We start from the raw sequence: 25657 nt of genomic DNA, 5'->3' as shown, positions 1-25657 counted from the left end.
CCCTCTTCCCCACTTGTGTAACATGTTCCTTCGGGATGTATATGAATAAACCTCTGCCTTGTCTCGCCAAGCCTATTCCCCATCACATGGTGATCTCTAATGCGCAAGTAAGAGAGGGAATCCAGATACCTGTGCAATTCCCGTACTCTTGAGTCTTACCGTGCTCTGCTTCGTTCGTATTTGCTCGCTTCGCGCCGCGTAGCATGCCTAAATTAATTGCTGGACTGCCACTGACTACCCTTGGTGAATGCAAGAAGCTTCGACCTGGTGCTAACAGTACGTGAGTGTTTCCTCGCTGTCGGCCCTCCACACGTGACACCTGTGTGCTTTGATTGATCGGGGGGACTTCGTATCTGTTCTATAGCTTTGCAGATGGTGTCAAGTAGCGGGGCTGTATTGGTCCGGCGGTGGAATAGGAGGAGCTGATCCAAGACAGACAGGAGCAAGATGTTCAACCCGGTCAACCCGTTCTCTCGAACCATTCAGAGAAGAGAAAGGGGGTATCTCTGTTCATTGCGCGAGCATGGTACTCAGAATGCGCCATTGCCGATCTGCCCTGCGCCGGACACCTGCGCATTCATTCCCCACCCCGGAGACTTCTCCCGCCTACATCAAATACTTCTGCGCTTTCTTGTCGTAATCTACTATGCTTCTCATCTTGTGCGTCTGTGCTCGTTTCCATCTGCTGTACAGCAGTAAAGCATCCTTCAACACAATAAAGATGGCACCTCCCACAACACTCCTCCCCCACTGATCTCTCAGCAGACCCGGCCGACCGTTCATCATGTTCGCGTTGGACATCCATGACTTTGGTAGAGCGTAAGTGAGTAAACGGCCCATACCGGCGGCGACGGTCGGAAAGACCAAGGCACCGAGGATTGTAGTGCTGATTCCTATGCCCTCTACGATCTCTTGCACTTGGTGGTGAACATGAGCGTTGCCATTGCCGTTGTCGTTGCCGTTGTTGGCAGCACCTGGACCTTCACCCTGCTGGGCACCATCATCGGCTGCTGGGACGTGTTCATCTTCCTCATTATCGTTGTCCTCGTCCTCGCCGATACGAACCTCAAGTTCAAAAACCATCTCGCCGTCCACGGGGTCATTTTGGTTGGCCAAGTCAGCCAGGTTCTGCTCTTGACCTTCCACAGGTTGAATAGATGCAGGTTGTACAGCTTCTAGCCATTTGCGATTGAGATCGGCGAATGTCTTGAAGTAAAGCCAATTGTAAGCTCTCCGGATGGCTGGTAGGCAGATGAAGACCGTTGATGGGAGGGGTGGCCACAATGTCATATCAATCTCGAATCGATTAGGGTCAATTTGAGTAGATAAAAGGAAAAAGGTTCCGACGGTGAGTACGGAGTCGGCGAAGTTGGTGCGAGAGAAGATGAGGTTGATGGGGACAAGGCCATAAGCGAGACGCTGATGATTCGTAGCGTTATTAAATATTCTTACGGCATGGTCGGGACCGAAGAATACGTAGACGGACATGAAGCCGTGCAGCCAGCAGCCTGCAAATATCGTACCGAGAGCAGCTGTGCCCAAACCCGGATAGATGGCGAGAGCCAGACCGCGATCTAAGGCTTTGGTAAATTCTAGGATATAGCTCTTGGGTCGCGTGATCTTGATTTCGGTCTTGCATTGGGGGCACCTTATCACGCCATCGCGTGGACGGTCTTTTTTCTTGGGGTTTTCTAGGTCGGCGACCCAGTCGAGGAGGCAGGCTTCATGCGCGGTGAGGTTGCAGGCACAAGGCGTCCGCCAGGTAGGGGGGTTCGTGGGATCATCTTCTGTCGCGTCACATATGCAGATCCAGCACTTCTTAGGCGTGAGAGTCGATTGACGGGACAATGGGGATGGACGAGGTGTGCCTTCCTCGTTTGGCTTCTCCAGGAGCACCGGTTCCGAGGTGTCTGAACTCATGCTTTGGGAGGTTCGATAGAGGTAAACGTTGCCTGGCCTTTCACGACAGTCTCCTCTAAACAGAACGCGCTGCTACCACTCCAGCTTCAACAGCATGGAGGAAGGATTAAGGTTGATTGCAGGACCTCTGCTTTGATGCTCAAAGACAACGCGAGCCCAGCGCGTGAGTGGCGTGGTGGAGTGTCGATGGCGCCTGCACTTTGACAATCCGAAGTTCGCAGCCTTATGACGTTGACTGCCAAGAAAACTGCGAGATGCAACGACGCCGCCCCTCGTGCCTGCATGCTTTCGGGTTTCCACCTGACAGTCTCCGCCTAGTTACAGTGTTCAATGTGACCTTGTGTGAAAGTTGCTCAACATAAGCGGGGCTTTCACACTATCTTGAGTGCACTACTCAACACTCGAGTACTTTTCATGCTCCTATATCAAACCTGGGAGATTGCCAACCCAGCAGTAAGTCGTCGCTATCTAGTCTTCGCATCACAGTACCACCTGAGATACACCTTATCCTAGCCCCGAAATTTCGGTCGCTGCCATCGTGCACACTGTCAGCTTCTGCAAACCAGTACTTTTCATCTTTCCTGCCTACAATGGCTGCCGAGGTGCCTTGGGTGGATAGCTTGGAGCAAGTGTATGGTGACGGTACACCGAATGGGATACCCTCGGAGTACAGGCAGAGGTTTGGTAACCTGGTGAAGACGTTTGAGAGGGAATACGATCAGAAGCCAGACTTTGTTTCTCGAAGCCCAGGGAGGGTCAACCTTATTGGAGAACATATCGACTATTCCCTTTACAACGTTCTGCCAACAGCAGTCGTCAACGACGTCCTGATTGCGGTTCAGGTTGTGGAAAGCGGAGAGCCTAAGTTCTCGATCGCCAACGTCAATTCCAGCAAATATCCCAAAGAAGAAGCCATCATCCCCAAATCAGGAGAGGTGACGATCGACAAGCAGAACCACAAGTGGAGCAATTACTTCCTGGCTGGTGTGAGTGGTTCTCTTCAGACACTACGGAAGAAGCACGGTGACAACTTTGTGCCAAAAGGGATGAAGCTTCTGATTGATGGCAATGTACCTGCCGGTGGTGGCCTTTCCAGTAGCGCCGCTTTCGTTTGTGCGTCGGCCCTCGCCGTGATGGCGGCTAACGGACTACGAGTGACCAAACAGGACCTTTTGGATGAGTGTATCGTATCAGAAAGGAGTGTTGGTGTCTACTCTGGAGGGATGGATCAGGCGGCTTCCATCTTTTCGGAAAGAGGCTACCTATTGTACTGTCAATTTTGGCCCAAGTTCGCCGCCGAGCATGTTCCTGTGCCACAAGCGGATCCGGAGTTTACCATACTTGTTGCTCAATCCTTCGTTACGTCGGACAAGGCGGTCACAGCACCCAAGCATTATAACCTACGAGTCGTCGAGGTTACACTGGCATCGGTCGTACTCGCAAAGCTCTTCGACATCGCTCTCAACCCTGACCACAGCTCCCTGGGTTTCAGTCTGCGTAACTTCCAGGAGGAAGTCATGAAGAAAGATGGCAAGCTTGAGGAAACCATGAAGTATCAAGTCGATGCTGTCATCGACATTGTCAAATCGAGGCTTGATAAGGACGCTTATACTCGGGAGGAAATAGCCAAGATCCTAGAGATATCGGTTGAGAATCTGGAAAAGGAATACATGTCAAAGTTCCCTGTTCAGGCGGACAGCTTCAAGCTCAGGCAAAGAGCACTCCATGTTTTCGAAGAAGCAAGACGAGTATTGGCATTCCGACAGACCTTGTCACAGAGCAGCACCCTTGACAAAGAAAAGTTGCTCCGACTTGGAGACTTGATGAACCAGACTCAGGAGTCCTGCGCCAAAACTTACGAGTGCAGCTGTCCCGAGATCGACGACATGTGTTCGATAGCAAGGAAGTCTGGGGCGTATGGCAGTCGCCTGACGGGAGCCGGCTGGGGTGGGTGCACGGTACATCTAGTGCCGCAAGATAAGGTGGACGCGGTGCAAGAGGCTTTGAAGAAGGAATACTACTACAAGAAGTTCCCCAAGATCACGGCAGAAACGCTCAAGGAAGCCATCGTCATTAGCAAGCCGGGCCAAGGCAGCAGCGTTATTCACGGGAACGCATTGTCGGTTTAAGAGGCAGCGACTGCGAACAAGGTCGACCGAGCCAAGCCCGCCAAGAGGACGCCATTTTCTCACGCACCAGATACATGAACGAGGTGTGCTAAGATCACACCACTGTCCTTCTACCGCCAACCAAGTCACGAAGGCCTCCACCTTATTGTACGCTGGACACTACGTATCTGGCTACCATGCACAACTACCGACCCCAAGCAACACATGCAGGTAAAAATGGGACGTATCCGGACCCCAACTTGGGGCTTGCCCCACGGATTTCACCCACATCCGATCCTAATCTTTGCGGAGCATCGCCCAGGTAAATTCAGCCTCTGGCAAACTCTGCCCGGATGGCCAGCGCGGAATTGAGAAAACAAGCTGGCACGGGGTTAAAACATGGGGTCTCTCCGCCTCACCTAGCCGAAAGCGGAAGGTAGGCCAACGCCGGATCCCTATCCGACCCTCAAGCAAGAGCCCACTGCCGAGGATGTGGGGTAACATACCAGACCCTCCTTTCGCATGGCGGCCAGCATCTAGAGCATTCGGTGACAATGGCGCAGGCTGGGTTTATCTGGCGCTACTCTGAGCGGAAGAACCCCATCGGCCAAATGAGCGTGGAGAGGGTTACTTCGCTACAGAGCAAGACCCTCGCCGTCTTATGATGTTTCGTCGCGATCTAGCCATTTACATATAGGGTCCGCAGTACCGCCCCCGTCCTCCATAGAACCTCCTCTCGCCGTCTCTTCGCCCGTCCTCGTGCACTGATCTTCCATCTCCCTATTCCCTCCACTATGGGTTCCGTAGGCTACCAAGAGTCACTCAATGACTTCAAAAACCCACTCATATCAGAGCGTGCCATTGACGAGCCCCGACCGCTGAAAGTCATTTATATTGGCGCTGGCGTATCAGGTATCAACGCTGCCATCCAGTTTCCAAAATATGTACCGAACCTCGAGCTCGCGATATATGATAAGAACGACGACGCTGGTGGAACGTGGTGGGAAAATCGATACCCAGGCTGCGCGTGTGGTGAGTGACTAGGACATGGGTGTGTCTTGATTACTGACGTCGCCTAGATGTAAGTTCGCCAACGCTCTGCTGGAGCGAGCTGGTCCTTTGCGACCGTGCTTGGACGGCTCCGATCTCCTCAACAGAGGATGTACATGCCGTCGTGTGGCTATCTGTAAATAGCAGCTTGCTGACATTCATAACCCCTAGATCCCAGCTCACTCGTACCAACTGTCATACGAGAGCTCGACTGAGTGGACGAAATTCTATGCTGGTGCGCCAGAGATATTAAAATACTGGCTGCGCATAGTAGAGAAATATGGGTTGCGCAAATATATGCACTTCAAACACAAGGCCGTTGAGGCTCGATGGGACGAACTTACCAGCAAGTGGCACGTCAAATTCGAAAAGACAGACACTGGCGAGATTATCGAGGACATTGGCGACGTCTTCATTACCGGAATTGGCGCTCTAAATGAATGGAAATGGCCCGATATTCCAGGTTTGCAGAGTTTCAAGGGTCCCAGGCTGCACAGCGCGAACTGGGACACCTCTTTTGACCCCAAGGTAGGTGACACCTCAACTTACCTCCTCCTGACCCCAGCTCATTCTCGTTCAGGACAAAACTGTGGCTGTTATTGGTGCTGGCTCCTCGGGCATCCAGCTCGTACCTGCCTTGCTTCCACACGTCAAATCTATGGACCACTACGTCCGTGGCCGCACCTGGATTGCCGCCAGCTTTGGGCACGAGCTGGTCCGCGAGCGCAACGACGGCAAGGATGGAAATTTCACATACACTGACGAGGAGAAAGCGGCCTGGCGTCAAGATCCTGATGCATACATCAAATACCGCAAAGCCCTCGAATGCGGTATGCAGGGAGGCTACGCCGTCACGCAGAGAGGTACCAAGGAGCACGCTGCAGCTTGGGAGGCGTTCGACGCAGATATGAAGCAACGGCTGAGCAAGAAGCCGGAGGTGGCGGAGCATCTGATTCCAAGTTTCCCGCCGCTGTGCAAGCGATTGACACCCGGTCCAGGATATCTGGAGGCCCTTACCGAAGAGAAGTGCAACGTCGTCCACGACAAGATCGATAGGATTGATGAGACAGGCATATGGACAACGGACGGCAAGCATCGCGCTGTTGATGCCATCGTGTGCGCTACCGGCTTCGACACCAGCTTCCAAGGCCGCTTTCCCATCATTGGTCTGGGCGGCAAGGTTTTACAAGAACGCAACAAGGTTCGGCCAGAGACATATCTTTCCCTCGCAGTTGATGGGTTTCCCAACTTCTTTCAGAGCCTCGGGTCTAATGCTGGTGTGGGCAACGGCAACTTGATCATCCTTATTGAGGCCATTGCACTCTATATCGGGCAGATACTGCAAAAGCTGGCACAGGGAAACACACTCACCGTCATGCCGAAAAAGCAAGTGGTGCAGAACTTCACCAACTATTGCGATGCGTACTTCAAGCGTACGGTGTTTAGCGCGGAATGCAATTCTTGGTACAAGAGCAGTCCTCCTGGCACGAAGCCAGAAGATAGGCTGAAGGGCAGAATCTCCGCATTGTGGCCAGGCAGTAGTATACATGCCGTAAAGGCGCTGGAGAAGGTCAGGTGGGAGGACTGGGACATGACCACCGCGGATGGCAATGACTTTGGGTGGTTTGGTGATGGGTGGTCTGTTGCTGAACGGATGGGTGATAAGGAGGGGATCAGCTGGTATCTCAACGGAACAAAGTTCGTAGAGAAGTCTCTAGAAGAAGAGACAAAAGAAGTAGCAGGGGCCCCAACCTTGAATGGGCTGGATGTCAAGGAGAACGGAAGCATCGTGCAGAACGATGTCGAGGTGGGGAGAATCCCGGATGGCATTGCTGCGACTTAGGAGCTGTTCCATAGGTGGCAGCCAGTATGGGGTCAATGTTTAGCGCACGTAGCATCTTCTAACATGTTCATGAACATCTCTCACAAATTTTGAATCTAAATCATCGAAGGAGAACCTGAATGAAGCTATTGCAAGCTCAGCCCTTGAGACAGATCATGCTTGACAAGGCTCCATAAGGCTGTGCCGCCAAGCCGCTCCCCGAAGCTCATCTCGACTTTCTCCTCGCATAGGCGAATCTTCAACTACATCTTCTAGAGTAGCCACTGCAAGTCAGAGCTCCTCGTCGATCAAGATGCATCACAATCCAATACGTACGGCACTGGCCCGTGCCTTCCAGATCCCCTTCCGACCTACACCCATGCCACAGTCGACTTTCTCAAGTCTCCGACAACCAATACCTTCTGCGTCCTCATCAGCACCGTTCTCCACCTCATCACCTCTTCTCAAGAAGAAAGGAAAAGGCAACCGTCCCGACAGGAGAATAAGTATGCCGCCCAACCCTCCCTGGCGAGCCCTCTTCCATCACATCCCGCAGAACCATATAGACTGACCAAAACCTCTTTTCTTCAGCACTAATCCGCCATTTCCTCCACCACCCCACCACCCTCACGCCCCGACCCCTGCGCTTCTCCCGCAACCGCGCCCTGCGCCACTGGACCATCCAGCGCGCCTGGTCTCTGTACTACCACGGCCGGCGCAAGTCTCGCGAGCAGGAGCTCATGCGCCAGTTCCAGGCCATGCACGCGGCCAACGAGGAATTACGCACGGGCGTCGGCGATGGAGGGAAGTTGTTCAGGCGCGCCATGATGAAGACGGGCACCTGGAGTATTCCTGAGAGGGGTGGGGGCGTGCCCATCGAGTATGCGCGGCCGCTGGCCGAGTGGGTGGGCTCGACGGGCGGGTTGGGGGCAGGGAGTAAGGCGCGGATTTGGGATGAGGGGTGGAAGAGGTGGAAATGAAGAACATGGATCTGTGACGTGCTCCCGGAGGGGAGCAGGAAGGATATGTGTGGAGGTGAGAAGATCATAAATTATAAACGGTGTATGGCCGCAGGTGAGGCTGTTTGTATCTTTCTGTGGAGGAGCAGGTGCTACAACGGATGCTGGAGAGAGTCGGAATCCGACATTGTGTACTAAAATTGGCCACGGGCAAGAAGGTTGCTCCTGCCTCAGGAAGAGGCATGGGTGGATGGTGCAGTTTTTGACATACTGGAGCGCTTCTGAAAGACATGCGACATATAGTGTGTTGTTGCGACCATATGCTCCGATAGGCCGAAATATTGTAAGGCACAGATGTTTCCGAATTCGAGACTTCTTCTCGTCTAATGCAAAGTCGACAACCACACCGAAACAATGAAATCGGCTGACAGGCTATAACTGAAATTCATGGCTAGAATGCGTGTTTGGACGCCATATAATGCTTCTTCTCCTCCGGTAAAATCTCACAGCGGCCTCCCTAAACGAAGTGAGACACTTTTGCAGATCGGCTGAGGCGGTATGGTGTGATGACTTTGGCCCAGCTGCTATCCAGATTCCTTTCAACTCCGTAGCTCCAATCGCTTCCAATGATGGACAAGCATAGTGAAAATCAGAATGAGCCCATCCAAGATATCCAGGACATCTGGTCATAGAATCGTGCAGCATCCTCCGCCAGATTTTCGATCGTTGAAAGTGAGGAGTGCAGCCCGGGTCGCAGCCTCAAAGACATCGTCGACGCCCTCACCGGTCAGGGAAGAACATTCGAGATATTTCCGCGCCCCGCACGACTGTGCCATTTCAGTGCCTTCCCGAGAAGTGACAAACTTCAGACTCTTCTTGCGCATTTCCTCGATCGCCATTGGATCTTCACGAAGATCTTTCTTGAGTCCAACAAGGATAATGGGTACATCTGGACATCGTTCGCGGGCCTCCTCAATCCACTTATGCCGTACGTTTTCTAAACTGTCGGGACTGTCCACACTGAAGCCGATAAGGATGACATGTGATTTGGAGTAGGCGAGTGGCCTCAGTCGTTCATAATCTTCCTGTCCAGCGGTATCCCATAAAGCCAATTGAACCGATCGCCCATCCACTCGACAATCTGTAACGTAGTTCTCGAAGACTGTTGGGACGTAGTGGGTGGGAAAATATCCCAGAGTAAATACCGAGAGAAGAGAGGTCTTTCCGCAAGCGCCGTCACCAATAATGACTAGTTTTCTGTAGACGTATGGTTAGCTGGACGAAATAGATGGGCGTGGGTGACCCGACTTGTGGTCGAGACGGCGCATGATGACGGAGGCATGAGGTGACAGGAATGCCGGTTGCAAAACTCAGCGGCATCAGAGACATACCTTCGCATAACATTCTGCTGTGTCTGATTTTGTGCCATGGTTGGCTGTGGCCTGATGCACAGCCTCCAGAGGGATGGAACTCAGTGGGTGGTTGGTCGCAGGATGATGGCTCTGAGACAGGGAGTAAGGAAAGATGAAAATGCAGCCCGGACGCAGAGATAGTGAAGTACAGCGAAGCGGGGTGCTCGAGGATGTGAGCTGGCGGTGGGAGGAAAACCGGAGCTGGTGTAACTGGCTGTAACCCCAATGAGGCGGGTTTCCGCAGCAGGTTGGTGCCGTCTGCGCCTGGGCAGATTAGGAGGTCCCAACGGGCAAACCACTCTGATAAATAGCTCGAGCGCAAGTCCACAATTCAAGCAGTAGACATCTGCTGTAGAGTCTCAATGAGAAGTGAAACTAGTTCCAATGATGCTCAGTGGGGTCGCGGTGCGCAGCACAGATATGTCGCAGTGTGTCAGAAATAGAATGCGTGTTCGAGCTAGAGGGTGACGTCGTGGTTGGCGGAATGATTCAGGCTGTGGCTGCGATGCGAGCTTACGGGACGTGTCGGAAATGTAGGTTCAAGTGTTGAAGACTCCAGCGTAGAAATGAAGATGAAGCAACAATGTAGATGAAGCAAATGGAGTGGGAAGTGAAGTGTCGCAGGTTGGAAAAAGATGCTTTTTGGAGGCTGCGGCGCCCGGCTGCCGTTGAGGAGGCGAGCGAGGAAACCGCTGGCGATGCTTCCATTCAGTGCAGTGCTTCCTGCCTTTGTTGCCGCCCCACGATTGCACTTCAATGCCTACTTCCACCACCCGCCAGCGCCGTCCTCCATCCACCCTTTCCTACGCATCAGCTACGACTAGTCCCTTGTTCGCGAGATCCTGCGTACGCTGACTCTTATCCTCTTTCGCACCATTTCAGCACTATTGTGCCGCATTATTCCCGACAAACCTCCCTTCGAGCCCTGTCATACCCCACCATTGTTGCCTCACTCGACCACATGTGTTCTGCATAGAAGGACTCGGACTGCTCAAGAGCAAGAGTACAAGTTTTATCCTGCTGGGGACCACCCAACTTGGCGCTCACTATGCCCTCAAAAGCAAAGAAAAGTCGTCCGCAACCCAGCACTGCAAACCCACAACCGGTCAAGAACATTGCAAACAGAGTCACATCAGCCCAAGAACCTCCAAAAGCTGCATCGCCGAATTCATCTCTCGTCAATGGACACCCTGCTGACGCCGACTCCAAGACTGGCGACACTACCGAATCAGCAGGTGAGCGTAACGCCCCAGCCATCAATCGGAAAAAGCAAAAGAGACGCGAGAAGGAGGCCGCAAAACGGGCCGCTCAGCATGGCCTCACCAATGGGCACTCTGCTCCGACTCCAGGTCCTACAAGTCAACCAGCCGGACGCGGACCACCCAAAGGCTACTTCACCGAAGATCCAGATTTACTGAACGACGCTCAGCAAGCCCAAGTAGATGGAGACAGCCATGAGGAGGATTTCTACAGCGGTGATGAGGACCTCGACTACGACAATCACCTAGCTTCCCCACCCAATAGCTCATGGCTCAATACTAGCAAACGCAAGAAGTCAAAGAAAAAGCGGGGAGCAACCGGCAACTCGAATCTTGTCTCCCGTACATCGACCACGCTTTCTAGACCGCATCCATCATCTGTGTCGAACGCTGCACTACGATCCGCTCACCGAATGAGCAACGATCTATGGAATCCAACTACTCAAACCGAGCGGGATCAGATCAAGGAGTATTGGCTGCAGCTTGGTGAGGATGAGCGTCGAAACCTGGTCAGAATCGAGAAAGAGGCTGTTTTGAAAAAGATGAAGGAGCAGCAGAAGCACTCGTGTAGCTGTTCAGTCTGCGGACGGAAACGAACGGCCATCGAGGAGGAACTCGAAGTGCTCTATGATGCGTATTATGAGGAGCTCGAGCAATTTGCAACTCCTGGCTCAGGTGCTCCATTGCCACCTGCGAGAGCGACAGCCTATCGGCGGCATCCGCAGCAAATACCAGGTGCATTCTCAACCAGTCGAGTCCACGAATTAGACGATGAGGATGACTACGACGACGAAGAGGAGGAGTACGATTACTCAGAAGAGGATGACGAAGACCTCGACTACGACCTTCCCCCAGGACCCGCAGATTTCTTCCATTTCGGCAACTCACTTCAGGTCAAAGGTACAGATCCACCTCCGAACCGTTGGCATGGATCTTGGCTGACTATCAAAGATGGCATCCTCACGGTTGCTGACGACCTCCTCAAGAATGAAGGCCGGAACTTCATCGATATGATGGAGCAGCTGGCCGAGAGGCGCATGCAACGTGAGGAAGAAATTCATTTCCCTTCCTCTGCTTTGGCTCATCAAGATATTCATCAAGGTCACGATCACGCCCCATTAGACGATGAGGACGATTATGACGATGAAGAAGAAGATGATGAGGACTATGACAGTCAGGAAGAGGATGATTTCGAAGGCGATGAAATGGTCAGCAATCCCCTTCCCTGTCGTAGGCTCTAAACTAAAATTGTGTAGGAGGATTCCATGACCGAGGAACAGCGTATGGAGGAAGGACGACGCATGTTCCAGATCTTTGCTGCTCGAATGTTCGAACAACGAGTACTCACGGCGTGGAGAGAGAAAGTCGCCGCGGAGCGAACACAAGCTCTAATTGAGGAACTCAACGAGGATCAGCAAGCCCAGGCTCAGAAGGAAGCCAAGAAAGCTCGAGATGCTGCCAAGAAGAAGGAGAAGAAGAAAGCTCTGAAGGCTGCTCGTGATGAGGAGAAGGCGCGTAAGGAAGCCGAGAAGGCCGCTCAAGAGGCGGCTACAAAGGAGGCAGAAGAGAAGCGTCTGGAAGAGCAGCGGCAGCGCAAAGAGGAGCAACGTCGGAAGCGAGAGGCGGAACGTAAAGCCTTGGAAGAGGATCGATTCAAGAAAGAAGCCGACAAGGCACGTCGACAACAGGAGCAGAAGGAACGCCAAGCCGAAGCCGAGCGGAGACAGCGCGAAGCCAAGGAGAGGGAACGACTGAAGAGAGAAGAGGCCAAGAAGAAAGAGAGAGAAGAGCGCGAAGCTCGTGAGAGAGAGGCTCGTGAGAGAAAGGCCAGAGATTCCCAGGACCGCAAAGCACGGGAAGAGCAAATCCGCAGAGAGCGAGAGGGTGCAGCAAAGGATGCCAACCTCCGAACTGGACCACCCACAAGCACGAAACCTCAACCGATCGCACTACCTCCTGGATTGACACCTCCGAGTCGTCCTGGGCCTCAGGTGCACTCACCAAACATACAGCCGGCTACTCCGATTGTTCCTCCAAAAGTGCCTACGCCTGCCCGCAACCGACAGAGCTCACAGCCAAGCAGTCAGCCCGTCCAGTCTCACGGCTCCTCACCAAGATCGCAGCAGGCCAGCACCGAGCTGTCAGTCTCGCCTGCGAGCGCGGTGCCTCATACACCAGCTTCAGGCCATCCAACTCGGACCCAGGGTCAGCCACCGGTACTGCATCATCCGCAACCCTCAGCGCCAAGATCGCCGTTGAACAATCACAATCGCAATCAGTACGCCTTCAACATGAACGGCCTACCTGGACTTGGAGTCAGTGGACAGGCCAGTGGGCCCGGTATGATGCCAGGGATGATGCCGCAAATGCCCGTGTATGGCGGGCCGCCAGGAGCGCCGCCGATGGGAAGGGACCCGCGGTTCTTGCCGAATGGAATGCCATACCCACAGGCGTTCAACGGCCCAAGACACTTCCAGCCGCCACAACCTATGCCTTTCCACTCTCAGGCTCCTGTCAATGCACCGATGGCAGCACCGCAGCAGCCCACTGCGTCCAAGCCGTCGCACTCTCGACAAGCATCTGGGTCGAACGTCACGGACACCTCATCTCAGCCTGCTCCAATTGGCCGCCCAGGCCCAATCGCTCGGCCGTCTAGTACCACGCCCGATAAGCAGATCAAGCGGTCTGCGGATCAAGATGTGGAGCAGATCACGACTCAACTCGGCAGTAAAGCGCTGCTGGACGACTCAGACGATCCCATTCCCGCACCCCCCGAGGCAAGAGCAAGTCTACCATCTCTCGGCGCGCCTGGCACGGGGCGCATGCCATTCGCATCGCCCTTCGCAGAGCCGAAGGTGGAGCCATTCAATCACGGGTGGGGAGGGTTTGGGTCTACTCACGGCTGGGGGCCTCCCCCAGGTCCAGTCCGACCGGGTTGGGGTCAACAGGCCTTCGGGGCACCAATGATGTCTGGACCTCCAAGCATCTCGCGATCTCATCTGCCACGCCCGATTTCGGTTCGCCTAATGCTCGTCGATGCTTGTCGGCAACTTGGCGCTGCAGGTGAGGTGATGCATCCGGTTCAGAGCGTGTTGCGACAACTCGAGATGCTCAAGGCGCCAGGTGAGCCACCAGTGTCGATGGACGAAATGCTTGGCATATGCGACACCGAAGGGAATGCGCAGAACGGCGGAGGATCGTTTGAGGTCATGATGGACAAGAGCCGGGGTCAGGTCATCCGATTCACCGAGGACAACGCACAGCCGCGCAGCAGTGTTGGCGATATTGGCAGCCCTTTGCCGAGTCACTCGCAGACGGCGGGCTTTCCCGTTGGGCAATCGTTTGGTCCTCCGGGACGAGGCTTCTAGCGGTTGATTCCTCGAATGTGGTGGACTTTCGAGAAGATGCACTGAGTGTCGGAGTAAGGGGTGATCAATATGGTACTGATAATGGCTTGACAGCCCTTGGCTGTGGCGTGCCTACGAGGACGCATTCGAGGGTGTAATGCTTTAGCTAAGGAGCAGTGATATCCAGGCAGCAAATCAATCGACTGCATCTCCTACGCTGCTACTACTGCTCCTCCATATCCACTTCATGTACGGAGGACTCCATTATTTCGGTCGCACGTGCTCGATGCCTTCTTGTGCATTAAGTTCCAATGGTCTGGCTGTTGGACCTTAGCGGGCCCACTGATCGCGTTGAGCCGGAAAACAGCGACGAGGAGAGCTGCCGATTGCCATGGTTGACATCTGATGGGACCGCACGCTCTGTATAACAGCATCCTGCTCAATCCCATCGCCACTGTCTAGAGGACCTTTCACCCTCAGGACAAGAAACCAGGGGGGCCCCATCTGGTCGCCGTGATCGGGAGAGCCTCGCATTCTTAGCTTCCGCCCTGCAGACCACTTCGTACAGCCTGCAGATGCGGCTTTTGTGGCTACCTGATCCGGTAAATGACTACACTGCGGCGCCAATCCTTCTTTCGGGCTTATTTCGTGCTCCCGATCACTACGGACTTCCGGGCTTTCTCACCTTTTCAGCTCCTCTACGGGGTGCCCACTTACGCTCTATCTTGCACTGGCATCAGGCCTGCCTCGACCCGGTATAACGTTTTGATCTTCTACGTCAGCACGGGATGCTGCCGGCCAACGGTCGAGGCCAGACCAATCTTCTAGATAGCTCTCAAACTACAAGTATGGTTGGCGATCCTGATTACCATTCCCGCCCCCTCTCTGGTTCTCGATCCGTTCCTGAACATGCTCGGGTTTTGTCCCCCGCATCCTACCCGAGCCTGAAGATATCTAATTATACATTCCTGCTCTTCTCACGGAGTACTCGTGATCGGCCGCCCCCAACGCTCAACGTGGAGGCTTGGCGAGACCGCGGCGATTCCCTCCCACAAACAACTCCCGGCCTGACATGGCGTCCGCCACCTTTCTCAACTACCCGCCCTTATCAACATTTCCCAGCCCGGGCCCAGACCACTCTCAACCTTCTTCGTTAGCTTCGCGACGTCCCCGCGTCGCTGTTCCTCCCCGGGCTGCTTCTGTGAGCTCTATCAACGGCCTCTTTCGCTCCGCGCCTGGTCCTCGACCACACGCATACACCAACTCTTTCGACATTACCATGACCTTTCCCGCCTCACAAGATCTGCTCACCAGCCCCATCGATCCGCAATCCATGCCCCAGCCTGTCGTTCATGCCTTTCCCTCACGACTCACTGGCACTACTACTTACATCGTCCTCGATCCCGTTACGGAGGAAGCCGCGGTCATCAACCCCATCCTCGATCTCGACCCACTCACCAACGAGATCCGCACTAGGTCCGCCGACCGGCTCCTCAAGTTCATCAACGATGAAGGCCTCACCATCAAGTGGATCCTAGAGACCACGCTCCACCATGATCGCATCTCCGCCTGCCGCTACCTCCAGCTAATGCTCAAGCACATCGGCGACGGCGTCGTGCCCAAAGTCTGCATTGGTGAGAACAGCTTCTGCACGTGTGGCGACGACCCTGTCGAAGAAGCAGTCAACCAGCCGCCCGCGCCCCCAAGGCCCAAGAGACCCGAAGCTTTCGACAGACTCTTCGACGACGGCGAGCAGCTCCGTATCGGCAACATGATCGCCAAATGTGACCACCTAGACGAGCACGAGGGCGTCACCTACCGTGTCGCACAGCTAGTCTTCTCCAGCGGCCGACTCGCCCGCTCAGACGACAAGGATCCTCTACAGGGCCTCATAACCCACCCTGAGCCCGCGCCGGACAAGACCTCCCCCGTTTCGTCACGGCAGAAGCCTTCGATCGACGAGGTATTAGGCTCCGCGGACAAACTATCTCTTGACAGCAGCCCGACCGAGAGCAGCAGTAGCGGGAGCAGTAACCCCGCCGAGCAGAAACCAGTGCAAGTGTCGCCGATGCTGGCGTTTTATGCTGAGCAGGTCAACACGCGCGGCGGACGGATACCACGCAAAATCAACATGCCGGCAGCGCAGCGGCCGACGTCGTGGACCCAGGGTGGACAGCCGGAGCACGAGAATGCGCCAGGGGCGGCCGACGCTGCCAACAGTGGGAATGGGAAGGGCAAGGAGAAGGAGCGTGAGAGGAGCGCGTCGATATCCGCGCCTATGCCGCTGAGGATCCCGCGGAAGTTGGGCGTCATCATGTGCTAGTGCCACGATATAGACACTGCTGAACGAGGCCGTGGGGAAAGTGTGCCGCCTATCTGCTTTGTAGTATGATGGGGAGATGGCTATGGGACGTTTCGTAGCGAACGAAGGAACTTTCCCAGCTGTCTGTCTGGCAGGCCAAAGTCATCTCAACCTGTCTGGGCCGTCTTGTGAGTCACTCTTTCTTGACAACGCACAAACCAGAGACAACAGGCGCGGCAGCAGGCGCAAGTACAGCCAAAGATATGGGTTGCACGTAACGATTCTGAGGCAACGACGACACCGATGACATGATATGAGATACAACCCCACGCATCGCTCCTCCGGGGAAGTGGCCACTCAAAGCCTAAGGAGCGAGGAAAGAGGCAGCCGGGAGACGCGGAACGGCAAGCAGGAAGGGGCTCAAGCTACGGGGCTGGGCTGAGGCCACGAGGGGGCGCTATACAGACTTGGCTGGGCTGGGCTGAGCTGACGAGACGGGGCTCGGACAAGGTCGTTCTGGACATGCTGCAGCAGGGCCTCAATTGATGTTTATATCCTACAACGACAAGACCGGACCGGGTCATGGAAAGACCTGCTGGAGTGACGGGGCCGCCGAGAGGGAACGGCATACTTTAGTGCAGTCGCATCATGATTTATGGCCCACGTTGTGCCAGAGACGGGACCACCGATTGAGGTAAAAACGTTGCAATCTTGTTCATAGGAGAGAGAGAGAGAGAGAGAGAGAGAGAGAGAGAGAGAGAGAGAGAGAGAGAGAGAGAGAGAGAAGAACGGTAGAGAAGGATAGGGGCACGGGCACCGTGCCAGACAACCGGCGCAATACCGGAATGGGTCCCGGGAATTGATGTCTTGGTTGTTCTATTTCTATGCATCTTTTGTCAAAAGTGTCCTTCATCAGGCATGCTTTTTACTACGTGGGTATCAGATCTTCGGGCCTGAGCACTTGTTTCCCCTCAACCCTCGCCCCCTCCGGTTTACACCTCCCAATGCTGACCAACGGACATCAAGTCGTCTCCTTTTTTCATATCATCGTCCTCCTGGAGGCTCAGTCATCTCCGCCCCCAGCGCCAGGATTAGCCACTTGCTGCGCGCTCTTGGCGCCGCAGATCTCATCCACTCGTAGCAACAGACAGGCGCTCTCCACGGCCGTCTTGATGCTTTGCATCTTCACTGCAGTGGGTTCCCAAATGCCGCCTTCGCGCTTCATGTCTGTGATGGCACCGGTGTCGCCGTCGACGCCAAAACTGTGCTGCTTCTCGGCGTGCTTACTCCTCAGCTGCGTCAGAACCCGAATGGGGCTGCCGCCGCAGTTCTCGATCAGCGTGCGCGGGATCACCTCCATGGCATCCGCAACGGCTTTGTATGGCCACTGCATGACGCCATCCACGCTCTTGGCTTTCTGTGCCAGGCGTACGGCGACAGCCATCTCGGTTGCGCCGCCACCAGGTGAGACGGCGGGCTCGAACATGACATTCCGGGCGACAGCCATAGCGTCGTGAAGGTTCCGCTCGATCTCGTTGAGAATATCTTTTGAGGGGCCGCGGAGGAGGATGGTGCAAGCTTTGGGGTTCTTGCATTTCGTCAGGAAGGTAAAATACTCGTCGCCAATCTTGGAAATCTCGAATAACCCGCATTGCGTACCGACATCTGAATCAACGAGGTCGTCGACACGGTTCACGACTGTGGCACCCACAGCTCTTCCGATACGGTTGTTGTCTGTCTTGCGCACCCGGCGGATGGCAGTGACTCCAGCTTTCACGAAGTAGTGTTGAGCAAGATCCGACACACCCTTTTCTGTAATGACGAGGTCGGGCTTGTGCGCGAGGATGGCATCACACATTTTCTTGACCTGCTCCTCTTCGATTTGAAGGATACGTTCCCATGACGCTTCATCTGTAATTTCAATGTTGGTTTGCGATTCACCCTTCTTGTATTCAAGAGAGCAATCGAGGAGGACGATACGGGGATTTTCGATTCTCCGACGCATGGACGCGTGAGTGATGTCTTTGTTGAGCATGACGCCGTCGAGGACGCGGCAATCTTCAATCTCCCCGCCAGGGATCTTCTCAATGCGAGCATAGCGTTTCAGATCGATTTCTTGTGGCTTCTTCTGTGGGGTGGAGGATACGCCATTGGTAGTTGCTTGTGAGGCAGTAGCGTTGGAGAAGAAAGCAGCGTCTTGTGCGACGATGCGGACGGCATTGAGGGCAAGACTGCACATCAGGTCTGCGTTGCGGGAGATGGTCTTCGTACCGATACAAGAGTTGATGAGCGAAATCATCTGGCGGTCGTTGGAGATGTCAACGGGAAGAGAGATTTCTTCGATGATCGCGAGGGCATCGGCGAGGGCTTTCTTGTAGGCTTGTATTATTACAACAGGATGAATGTGTCGTTCGAGCTGGGGGAGGGCCTGTGCAAGCATTTCGCCGGCTGCAAATGGATCAGTGAAAGCCTAGGGGATCGTTTTGAAGCGCATACCTAGAATAATGACCGTCGTTGTGCCATCTCCGACTTCCTCATCTTGAGTCCTGCTCAACTCGATCATGCTCTTTGCCGCGGGGTGGGCTACCTCGATTTCTCGTAGAATGGCGTGGCCATCATTCGTCAAGACGATACCACCCATAGGATCGAGAAGCATCTTCAGCATAGCCTTTGGTCCGAGACATGACCGGATGATATCTGCGACCGTCTTTGCTGCCGTGATGTTTGATATCTGCGCCTGCTTACCGACCTGTCTGTCGCCAGCACCAGTATTCATCACAATCACTGGGGCCTGCATCTTGATGCTTCGTGGGCCGCTTTGCCCGCGGAATACTTTGCTATAAGTTTTGCAAGCGGCGGGTCAGAACAGGATTGTCAGGAATTGGAGTTGCGGGTGAGGTTTTGCACACGTTCTTCGAGAAATCGTTCGTGAGCGCGAGTTGCTGTCGTCCGGAGGGCATTGGAAATTCGTGCCAAAAATCTCCCCGCAGGCGCCAAGACGCAGCCTGGGAGGCGAGGCTGAATTTTGGAAGGGTCACGAGTATGATTGTACCAAGTCGTAAGTCAGCATGGACTCATGGAGAAAGCGACGGTAGACAGAGTGCTGCGGAAGAATGCCTTGTTGCATATTATCAATTATGCGGCTCACAACCGCTATTTTCTGGACTTAACCCTCATCTCTGTCCATATCGTCTCTACTTCTTCCAACTCCTTTCTTTGTGCGTTTATGCCGTAAGGTGGCACCCTTCTTGCCACGATCCTCCTGCAGCTCCTTCATTTCCGAGATAGCAGCACGCTGGGCCTCGTTGACTCTCTCTGACAGAACCATCACCTCTTCCTTTTCAGCCTTGTACTCTTCCAGCTTCTTCCCTAATGCGTTCTCAATTCGTAGCCAGAGCTCGACATCGTATTGAGTCACAAAAGAGAACGCATTACCACTTTTTCCAGCACGCGCTGTACGACCAACTCGATGGATATAAGTCTTGCTGTCATGGGGGAGATCGAAGTTTACCACTAGGTCCACCGACGGGATATCAAGACCCCGAGCGGCAACATCTGAAGCGACAAGCAAATTCTTTGATTTGGCTCGAAATTTGTTTAGCGCCGACAGACGTTGCTGCTGAGACAGTTGCCCATGAATAGGAACGGCAGAGAAACCTAGCTTTTTCAGTAGGATCGAAATCCGTTGAGCCTCGTTGACGGTACGCGTAAAGATAATTCCAGTCTGGCCCGCTAGCTCGTTCAAGACGTGAATGAGATACAGATCTTTATGCTTGTGCGGAACAAACAGATACTTCTGAATCAGAGTCGACACTGTCTGATACTTGTCTTGTGATACGGCGACACGTAGCGGGTTCTGAAGTGACGCCCTCTGCAATGCTTCCACTTTGCTGGACATTGTTGCGGAGAAGAGATACGTTCTTCTGTCGTCTCTGGGTAGGATTTTCAGGATCTTGTCGAGAATAGGACCAAAGTCGAGATCGAGAAGTCTGTCGGCTTCATCCATAACCAGGTATTTCAGCTGCCGCAAAGAGAAGCCCTTGGTGTTCTCCAAGTGATCGAGAAGCCGACCGGGTGTTGCGACAATGATGTGAGGCTTCTTCCCTAGTGCGATAGACTGCGGTATCATGTCCATTCCACCAACGAGTACGGCGCATCGGACCGAGATCAAGGATCCAAGTGCTTCAACTGCTTCGGAGATTTGAAACGCCAGCTCTCGCGTCGGTGCAAGTATAAGTGAATGTAGCTGTTGTGGCTTCGCCATGAGTGCCTGCAGGATTGGCAGCACAAACGCGGCTGTTTTCCCACTACCGGTCTCTGCCAGGCCGATTAGGTCTCGTCCCTGCAAGGCAAGTGGTATCGACTCGGCCTGGATCGGTGTTGGGGTTTTGTAGCCAAGAGACATGCAGGCTTCGCAGAGCGAGTCTATGACTCCAAGCTCTTGAAAAGATTTTGGCTCCTTCTTCGCCTCATCGTTGCTGCCCGCACTCTCAGCTCGCGTGGGGGTGGCTTGTACTTGCTCGTTCTGCACATTCGAATGGCTTGTGGAATCGCCGTCATCACCAACAGACTCATGACTGAGTTTGCGTTTCTTTAGGGCTGGCATCGTGGTGGTCGCGAAGGCCATCAACAACTGCACGGAGGAAGAAAAGGCAGTCTTGTCGCCAGAACGGTTGGAGATCAAAAAATTGTCTCTCAGATCTCCAACCCGCATTATCAGATAGGGCTAAGCCAGGAAGCGTTAGGTGCATTTCCAAGCCCAACGTCCCTCTCCATTCCTCCCCCGGCCTTCTCTCGTGTGTAGAGGACTGTATCCTCTTGTCGGCCTCTCAATCCAATTCGACGTTGGTTAAAGTCACGAACATGGTAGTGTTCGCTAACTTGCGACATCATGGAAACTACATGCCATGTCCAGATCAGTAGCTGACCCATACGACTGTTCCCCCTTTCAGCATATACCTACCTCTTGGGGGTGAAGACATATCATCGCCGCGGTCTATGGTTGTCGTCGTGGTTGCAACTTTTGCAAGGGCCTTTCGACCCCTGTCGATGAACCCTTTTGACACATTTCGCAGCCTTCAAGGTACTAAGGAGCTCCATGAACAGTCAGTCGGACTAGCACCCTTCCCACTCCTTTGCTGAAATCTTGCCCTTTCTCTAAGGTAGCCGCTACATGAAAGGTCTCGGTCGAGGAGGACGACGGTGAGGAGAGACGGTGGTCATAATGGGGTATTGCGGTCGTCTGAAGGCTGCAGTAAGTCGAGGCGGGAAGATGCAAATGTCGTGGCTTCCGTTGATGCTTCTCTCATTCACTTTGGCCTCGCATCGATTGCTTCTGACGTCACGCATTTCTTTCTTGCACACTTGCAACCTTGCGGCTCCAAGATACTACAGCTGCCAGTTGATGAGCTAGAATGCAGCTCTAGTTATGCCAACGCTGGCTGCACTCCGCGGTATTGGATCTGTACTACGGTCCGTAACTTCTAGCTTTCTTACCACCTCTGCTGCTCCAGAAGACGACGAAATGTCCACGCTCTCTGCCACAGCTTGCGCAAAAGCCGTCTCCCGATGCCGCCGTCTACACGGTTTCTTCTTCCTAGACCTCCCAAAGCAAGTTCGACTTTCAATCTACCATGAGCTGTTCGCAGGAAACACGCTAAAAGTCTGCAGCTGGCTCAAGACCTACGAAGGAGAATTTGCCGCTGGTGAGAGATGCCAGATCTTGTTGACATGCAGCAAAATCTTAAGCGAAGCCTGTGGCCACTTCTACTTTCATAACAGATTCGAGTTCACCAGTCAGTCGTCTATCTGCTATTTCACCTGGCACGACGTCCATCCTGCAAAATGGGCTAACATCACCGCAATTGTTCTTACCAAGACCGAGCTCCTGCCTGACTTCAAAAAACATGTCGGCAAATTCAGCAACCTAAGGCGCCTCACGATCGATGCTCCGAGCGAATTCCGCCTCAGAGTGCCAAAACGTCCCAGAAAATGTGACCATATTAGATTCGTACGCTTCATCCTCAGCAGGCATACCTATGTGGTTTCAATTAACCCACACCTCTACATGGAGAGGAAATGGGAAGCATGCCTCACTGTTCAGCTGGTGCTAGGAAACGGCCATGAAGAAATCATGCTCGTCAACCTTGACCGTATGTCAGTCTGGCACGACGTCTATCCTGTGCCTACCGAGACTTTCGACCATACACTCATCGTTCCCTCAGCTGGGGATCCTGATGCAGAGCTTTGGGTAGAACGAGAGCGCTTCGTCGGAGAAGAGGAGTGGCAATGATTCCGGCATTTGAGGGAGCGCCAGGGGGGGGGGGGGCATACTACGGAGCGATGTGATGGAATGGAGGACTATTCGAGTGGAAGGACAGTAGGTCTTTTCTCAGCACCAGTCGCAGAGTGCAAAACCAATATCAAGCACAAATAATTCATATGGCCGGGACTTTGTGACATGAGTTGCAATTCCTCTCACAGGGGGGTCCCATAACAGCACGATTTTTAAGGGTCCTCTACTAGGGCTTGAAATCACTCCGTGGGTTCATAGTCGGCCCAAATCTAGACATATCATCTGCTTCCCATAGTGCTCGCGTTAACATGACCACCGCTGCCTTTATTCCGCCCGCGCGGCGCAAGGCGTTGAGCAATAGGGGTACCTCCAGGCCTAACGGAGTTCCCTCCGACCGGCCCCGAGCCGAGGCTAACGTCACAGTGACCGCCTCCCCGAACCTCGACCGCTCTTCGACAGCTTCCAATGTGAAGCATTATTCTCTACAGCTATCCCTGACTCATACTCGAAATTTCCAAGAATTCGTTACCAATCGGCGTTGTCTGAACCATTGCTGGGGACCGCGGTTTTAATTTTCGATTTTCGGCGCTTAATTTGGATACAGAGCATTTATCGGCGTCATGGTGTCTGGGGATACAAATGCAAGCAAATCTCCGCTTGTCTCTCTGATTGCGGGAGGACTCGCGGGCGGCGTCGAGATTTCGATCACCTACCCTTTTGAATTCGCAAAGACACGCGTACAGCTCAAGGACGAAGGCGCCACCGCCGCGCGCAACCCCATCGCCGTACTTAGGGATGTCATCCAGAAGGAAGGTCCCCGGTCGCTGTACAAGGGCTGCTCGACCATGATCGCCGGGACCATCGCGAAGGACGCCATCCGCTGTGTTTCTTTCGACACCATCAAAGAGCAGTTCAAGGATCCCGACACCGGCACTCTGTCTCCTCTGAGGAACCTAGGAGCCGGCATCTCATCCGGAATTGTCGCCAGCACCTTCGCGGTCACGCCAAGCGAGAGAATCAAGACCGCGCTGATAGACGATGCGCGCAACGAGAAGCGGTTCCGCAGTGCGTGGCACTGCACGAAAACGCTCGTAGCCGAACATGGCTTGATGAAGTCCTTGTATCGTGGATATGTTACCACGACCATGAAGCAGGCTAGCTCAACCGCCGTTAGGCTGGGCGTCTACAATATCCTCAAAGACTTTCAGAGGGTCAGAGATATACCTCAGAATACGGCGACGATATTCGGCAACGGAGCGGTCGCGGGTACACTTGTTGTTTTCGCCACGCAGCCCTTCGACACGCTCAAGACCCGAGCTCAGAGTGTTCGAGGCGCCGGAATCGTAGAAGCATTCACAAGTATCATCAAAGACTACGGCGTCAAGGGCCTCTGGCGAGGAAGCACCATGAGGCTTGGACGAACCGTCGTTGCAGGTGGCATACTCTTTTCCTCGTACGAGGCTATTGCAAAAATGATAAGTCCGATCGTGGACAAGGTGCCTGCGGCACTTTGAAGTGGGGCAGATGTGCCGATGAAGCTTATGATCAAACAACAAAGAGAAGAGAGAATCGAAAGCTATTGATTACAAGTGGTCCCAGAAAAAGAGAAATCGACAAGCCTTCCAGCCGAAACACATCCCCACCATTCCGTTCAAGTCACGACTCCGAGCAGCACTGATACCGCCACCATTTCGGCCAAGGAATGTCGCTCAGTGTCCATATGCGCCATTGAAGCCGGCCCAAGCATTCCAATTGTGCGGCTGTTGGTGCGGATGGGACGGACTTGCACCAGTTGACGATACAACAGTCGACAAGGCAGGAGATTTGGTAGACGCAGGAGTCATGGTGACCAAGTTCGGGCGTGGAGAAGTGGTTGGGACGGAAGTCGTGGCCGGGCCGAAACGGACAGTGGAGGAAGAAGAGTAAGAAGGTACAGTGACACCTGTGGTCGACGACGCGAAGCGGTTTGTGTAATCCGTGGAGGAGTTTGAAATTGAGCGAGGTTGACTGAAGGAGGTGGTTGGGCTGTTTGAGGTCGCTGAAACTGATGAATATGTGATCGCCGATGTCAGGCCGGAGATGGTCAATGAGGTACGAATTGCAGTGCCGCTGCTACCGCCGGGAAACGGCGTAGAAGTAGTGCTTGAGCTGCTACTATCGGATGGAACGCTTCCAGAAGATGATATGCTAGTGGAGGTCAACCATACAGTCGACGTAATGGTTGAAGATACAGCATTTGTCGTTCCTGAGATTGTGAATTGCGAGCTACGCTGCATTGAGCTAGATGTAAGCGATCCAGCTGTGGATGTGCCTCCTCCAAGAGTCACAGTGCTTGAGCTCCGAGACAGACTAGAAGCTGTTGGAGAATTCGGCCTCGGCAAGTCAGGCAACGAGCTCGAGTGGGTAGTAATAGCAGTCGTCGACGTTCTGGTCACTGTGGTGGACGAGTTGGTTCTTGGGACTGACGAGTTTGTTGATTTGTTGACATCGAGCCACTGTTGCATACTAGAAGACCAGTCAGATTGCTTCGAATATATCCTGTGACAAACGAGATCACGGAGCTCTCGGGTAGAGCGACAAATCGTTCCCATGCAGGGAGGCTTACTATGCGTTGCTTCCGGCATAGACAATATCAAAGTCTTTCTCCTTATAACCAGAGTTGATGGCAGTGTCCTTCTTGACGACTGAGGCGAAATATGCACATTTGATCAGTGTTGTTGAGGCAGGGTTTGAACAGGCTAGCCCAGGCATGACGGTTGGCGCCCGCTCGAAGTACACATTGATGCCTATGCAATTCTTCTTTTTCAAGCACCGAGCCGAGCAGAGGGAAGTGTCATACGACTCGAGGAGGCTGAAGCCAAGATAGCCGGTGGTATTGGTGCCAGTAATGCTGCTGAGGTTCGAGTACATTTGCATCCATCCTTCCGGTGCACGTGCTTGAACTGCAAACGTAGAAAACAGTGACGAGTTTTGGAAGCTCTTGGCTGTATCTGGGATGGGGACTGGGCCGCTACCATCTTGCAGACGTGTACATCCGGAGTTTGAGGGTCTGCCAACAACCAGACAAGCATTGACGAGAGCTAGAAGTCCGGACAGAAGGTTGCACGGTTTCATTGTGACAGTAGAAATGAGCGGACGGGTTCGACGAATCCCAAGACTAGAAAAGACTGGACGGAAACGACA

At 53.8% G+C, this 25657-nt stretch overlaps 12 protein-coding genes across 12 annotated transcripts; 7 read left to right on the top strand and 5 right to left on the bottom strand.

Annotated features, from left to right (window-relative positions):
- Window positions 1-606: 606 nt before the first annotated feature.
- On the bottom strand, window positions 607-1920 carry HMPREF1541_00279 (uncharacterized protein; the record flags this gene model as incomplete). Its single annotated transcript, XM_008712585.1, has 1 exon — window positions 607-1920. One exon carries the CDS (start codon window positions 1918-1920, stop codon window positions 607-609), a length of 1314 nt encoding a protein of 437 aa, XP_008710807.1.
- A 590-nt stretch (window positions 1921-2510) lies between these two features.
- HMPREF1541_00278 (galactokinase) lies at window positions 2511-4049 on the top strand (the record flags this gene model as incomplete). Its single annotated transcript, XM_008712584.1, has 1 exon — window positions 2511-4049. The coding sequence occupies one exon, from the start codon at window positions 2511-2513 to the stop codon at window positions 4047-4049; it is 1539 nt and encodes a 512-aa protein (XP_008710806.1).
- A 773-nt stretch (window positions 4050-4822) lies between these two features.
- On the top strand, window positions 4823-6921 carry HMPREF1541_00277 (uncharacterized protein; the record flags this gene model as incomplete). Its single annotated transcript, XM_008712583.1, has 4 exons — window positions 4823-5060; window positions 5186-5190; window positions 5250-5606; window positions 5659-6921. 4 exons carry the CDS (start codon window positions 4823-4825, stop codon window positions 6919-6921), a joined length of 1863 nt encoding a protein of 620 aa, XP_008710805.1.
- A 292-nt stretch (window positions 6922-7213) lies between these two features.
- HMPREF1541_00276 (uncharacterized protein) lies at window positions 7214-7880 on the top strand (the record flags this gene model as incomplete). Its single annotated transcript, XM_008712582.1, has 2 exons — window positions 7214-7406; window positions 7492-7880. 2 exons carry the CDS (start codon window positions 7214-7216, stop codon window positions 7878-7880), a joined length of 582 nt encoding a protein of 193 aa, XP_008710804.1.
- Window positions 7881-8545: 665 nt separating this feature from the next.
- HMPREF1541_00275 (GTP-binding protein rho2) lies at window positions 8546-9187 on the bottom strand (the record flags this gene model as incomplete). Its single annotated transcript, XM_008712581.1, has 2 exons — window positions 8546-9116; window positions 9168-9187. The coding sequence occupies 2 exons, from the start codon at window positions 9185-9187 to the stop codon at window positions 8546-8548; spliced, it is 591 nt and encodes a 196-aa protein (XP_008710803.1).
- Window positions 9188-10319: 1132 nt separating this feature from the next.
- On the top strand, window positions 10320-13898 carry HMPREF1541_00274 (uncharacterized protein; the record flags this gene model as incomplete). Its single annotated transcript, XM_008712580.1, has 3 exons — window positions 10320-11430; window positions 11482-11738; window positions 11790-13898. 3 exons carry the CDS (start codon window positions 10320-10322, stop codon window positions 13896-13898), a joined length of 3477 nt encoding a protein of 1158 aa, XP_008710802.1.
- A 1258-nt stretch (window positions 13899-15156) lies between these two features.
- On the top strand, window positions 15157-16200 carry HMPREF1541_00273 (uncharacterized protein; the record flags this gene model as incomplete). The annotated part of the gene is made up of 1 exon (XM_008712579.1): window positions 15157-16200. The coding sequence occupies one exon, from the start codon at window positions 15157-15159 to the stop codon at window positions 16198-16200; it is 1044 nt and encodes a 347-aa protein (XP_008710801.1).
- Window positions 16201-17242: 1042 nt separating this feature from the next.
- Window positions 17243-18976, bottom strand: HMPREF1541_00272 (T-complex protein 1 subunit gamma; the record flags this gene model as incomplete). The annotated part of the gene is made up of 2 exons (XM_008712578.1): window positions 17243-18627; window positions 18676-18976. The coding sequence occupies 2 exons, from the start codon at window positions 18974-18976 to the stop codon at window positions 17243-17245; spliced, it is 1686 nt and encodes a 561-aa protein (XP_008710800.1).
- A 369-nt stretch (window positions 18977-19345) lies between these two features.
- HMPREF1541_00271 (ATP-dependent rRNA helicase RRP3) lies at window positions 19346-20785 on the bottom strand (the record flags this gene model as incomplete). The annotated part of the gene is made up of 1 exon (XM_008712577.1): window positions 19346-20785. One exon carries the CDS (start codon window positions 20783-20785, stop codon window positions 19346-19348), a length of 1440 nt encoding a protein of 479 aa, XP_008710799.1.
- Window positions 20786-21703: 918 nt separating this feature from the next.
- Window positions 21704-22471, top strand: HMPREF1541_00270 (uncharacterized protein; the record flags this gene model as incomplete). The annotated part of the gene is made up of 1 exon (XM_008712576.1): window positions 21704-22471. The coding sequence occupies one exon, from the start codon at window positions 21704-21706 to the stop codon at window positions 22469-22471; it is 768 nt and encodes a 255-aa protein (XP_008710798.1).
- Window positions 22472-23094: 623 nt separating this feature from the next.
- Window positions 23095-23988, top strand: HMPREF1541_00269 (uncharacterized protein; the record flags this gene model as incomplete). Its single annotated transcript, XM_008712575.1, has 1 exon — window positions 23095-23988. The coding sequence occupies one exon, from the start codon at window positions 23095-23097 to the stop codon at window positions 23986-23988; it is 894 nt and encodes a 297-aa protein (XP_008710797.1).
- A 1090-nt stretch (window positions 23989-25078) lies between these two features.
- Window positions 25079-25588, bottom strand: HMPREF1541_00268 (uncharacterized protein; the record flags this gene model as incomplete). Its single annotated transcript, XM_008712574.1, has 1 exon — window positions 25079-25588. One exon carries the CDS (start codon window positions 25586-25588, stop codon window positions 25079-25081), a length of 510 nt encoding a protein of 169 aa, XP_008710796.1.
- Window positions 25589-25657: the final 69 nt, after the last annotated feature.

This window comes from Cyphellophora europaea (genome assembly GCF_000365145.1).
Source record: "Cyphellophora europaea CBS 101466 unplaced genomic scaffold supercont1.1, whole genome shotgun sequence".
In the NCBI taxonomy this organism is placed as follows: domain Eukaryota; kingdom Fungi; phylum Ascomycota; class Eurotiomycetes; order Chaetothyriales; family Cyphellophoraceae; genus Cyphellophora; species Cyphellophora europaea.
Note: the sequence above shows the minus strand (reverse complement) of the source record. Positions and strands in the feature narration are given on the sequence as shown.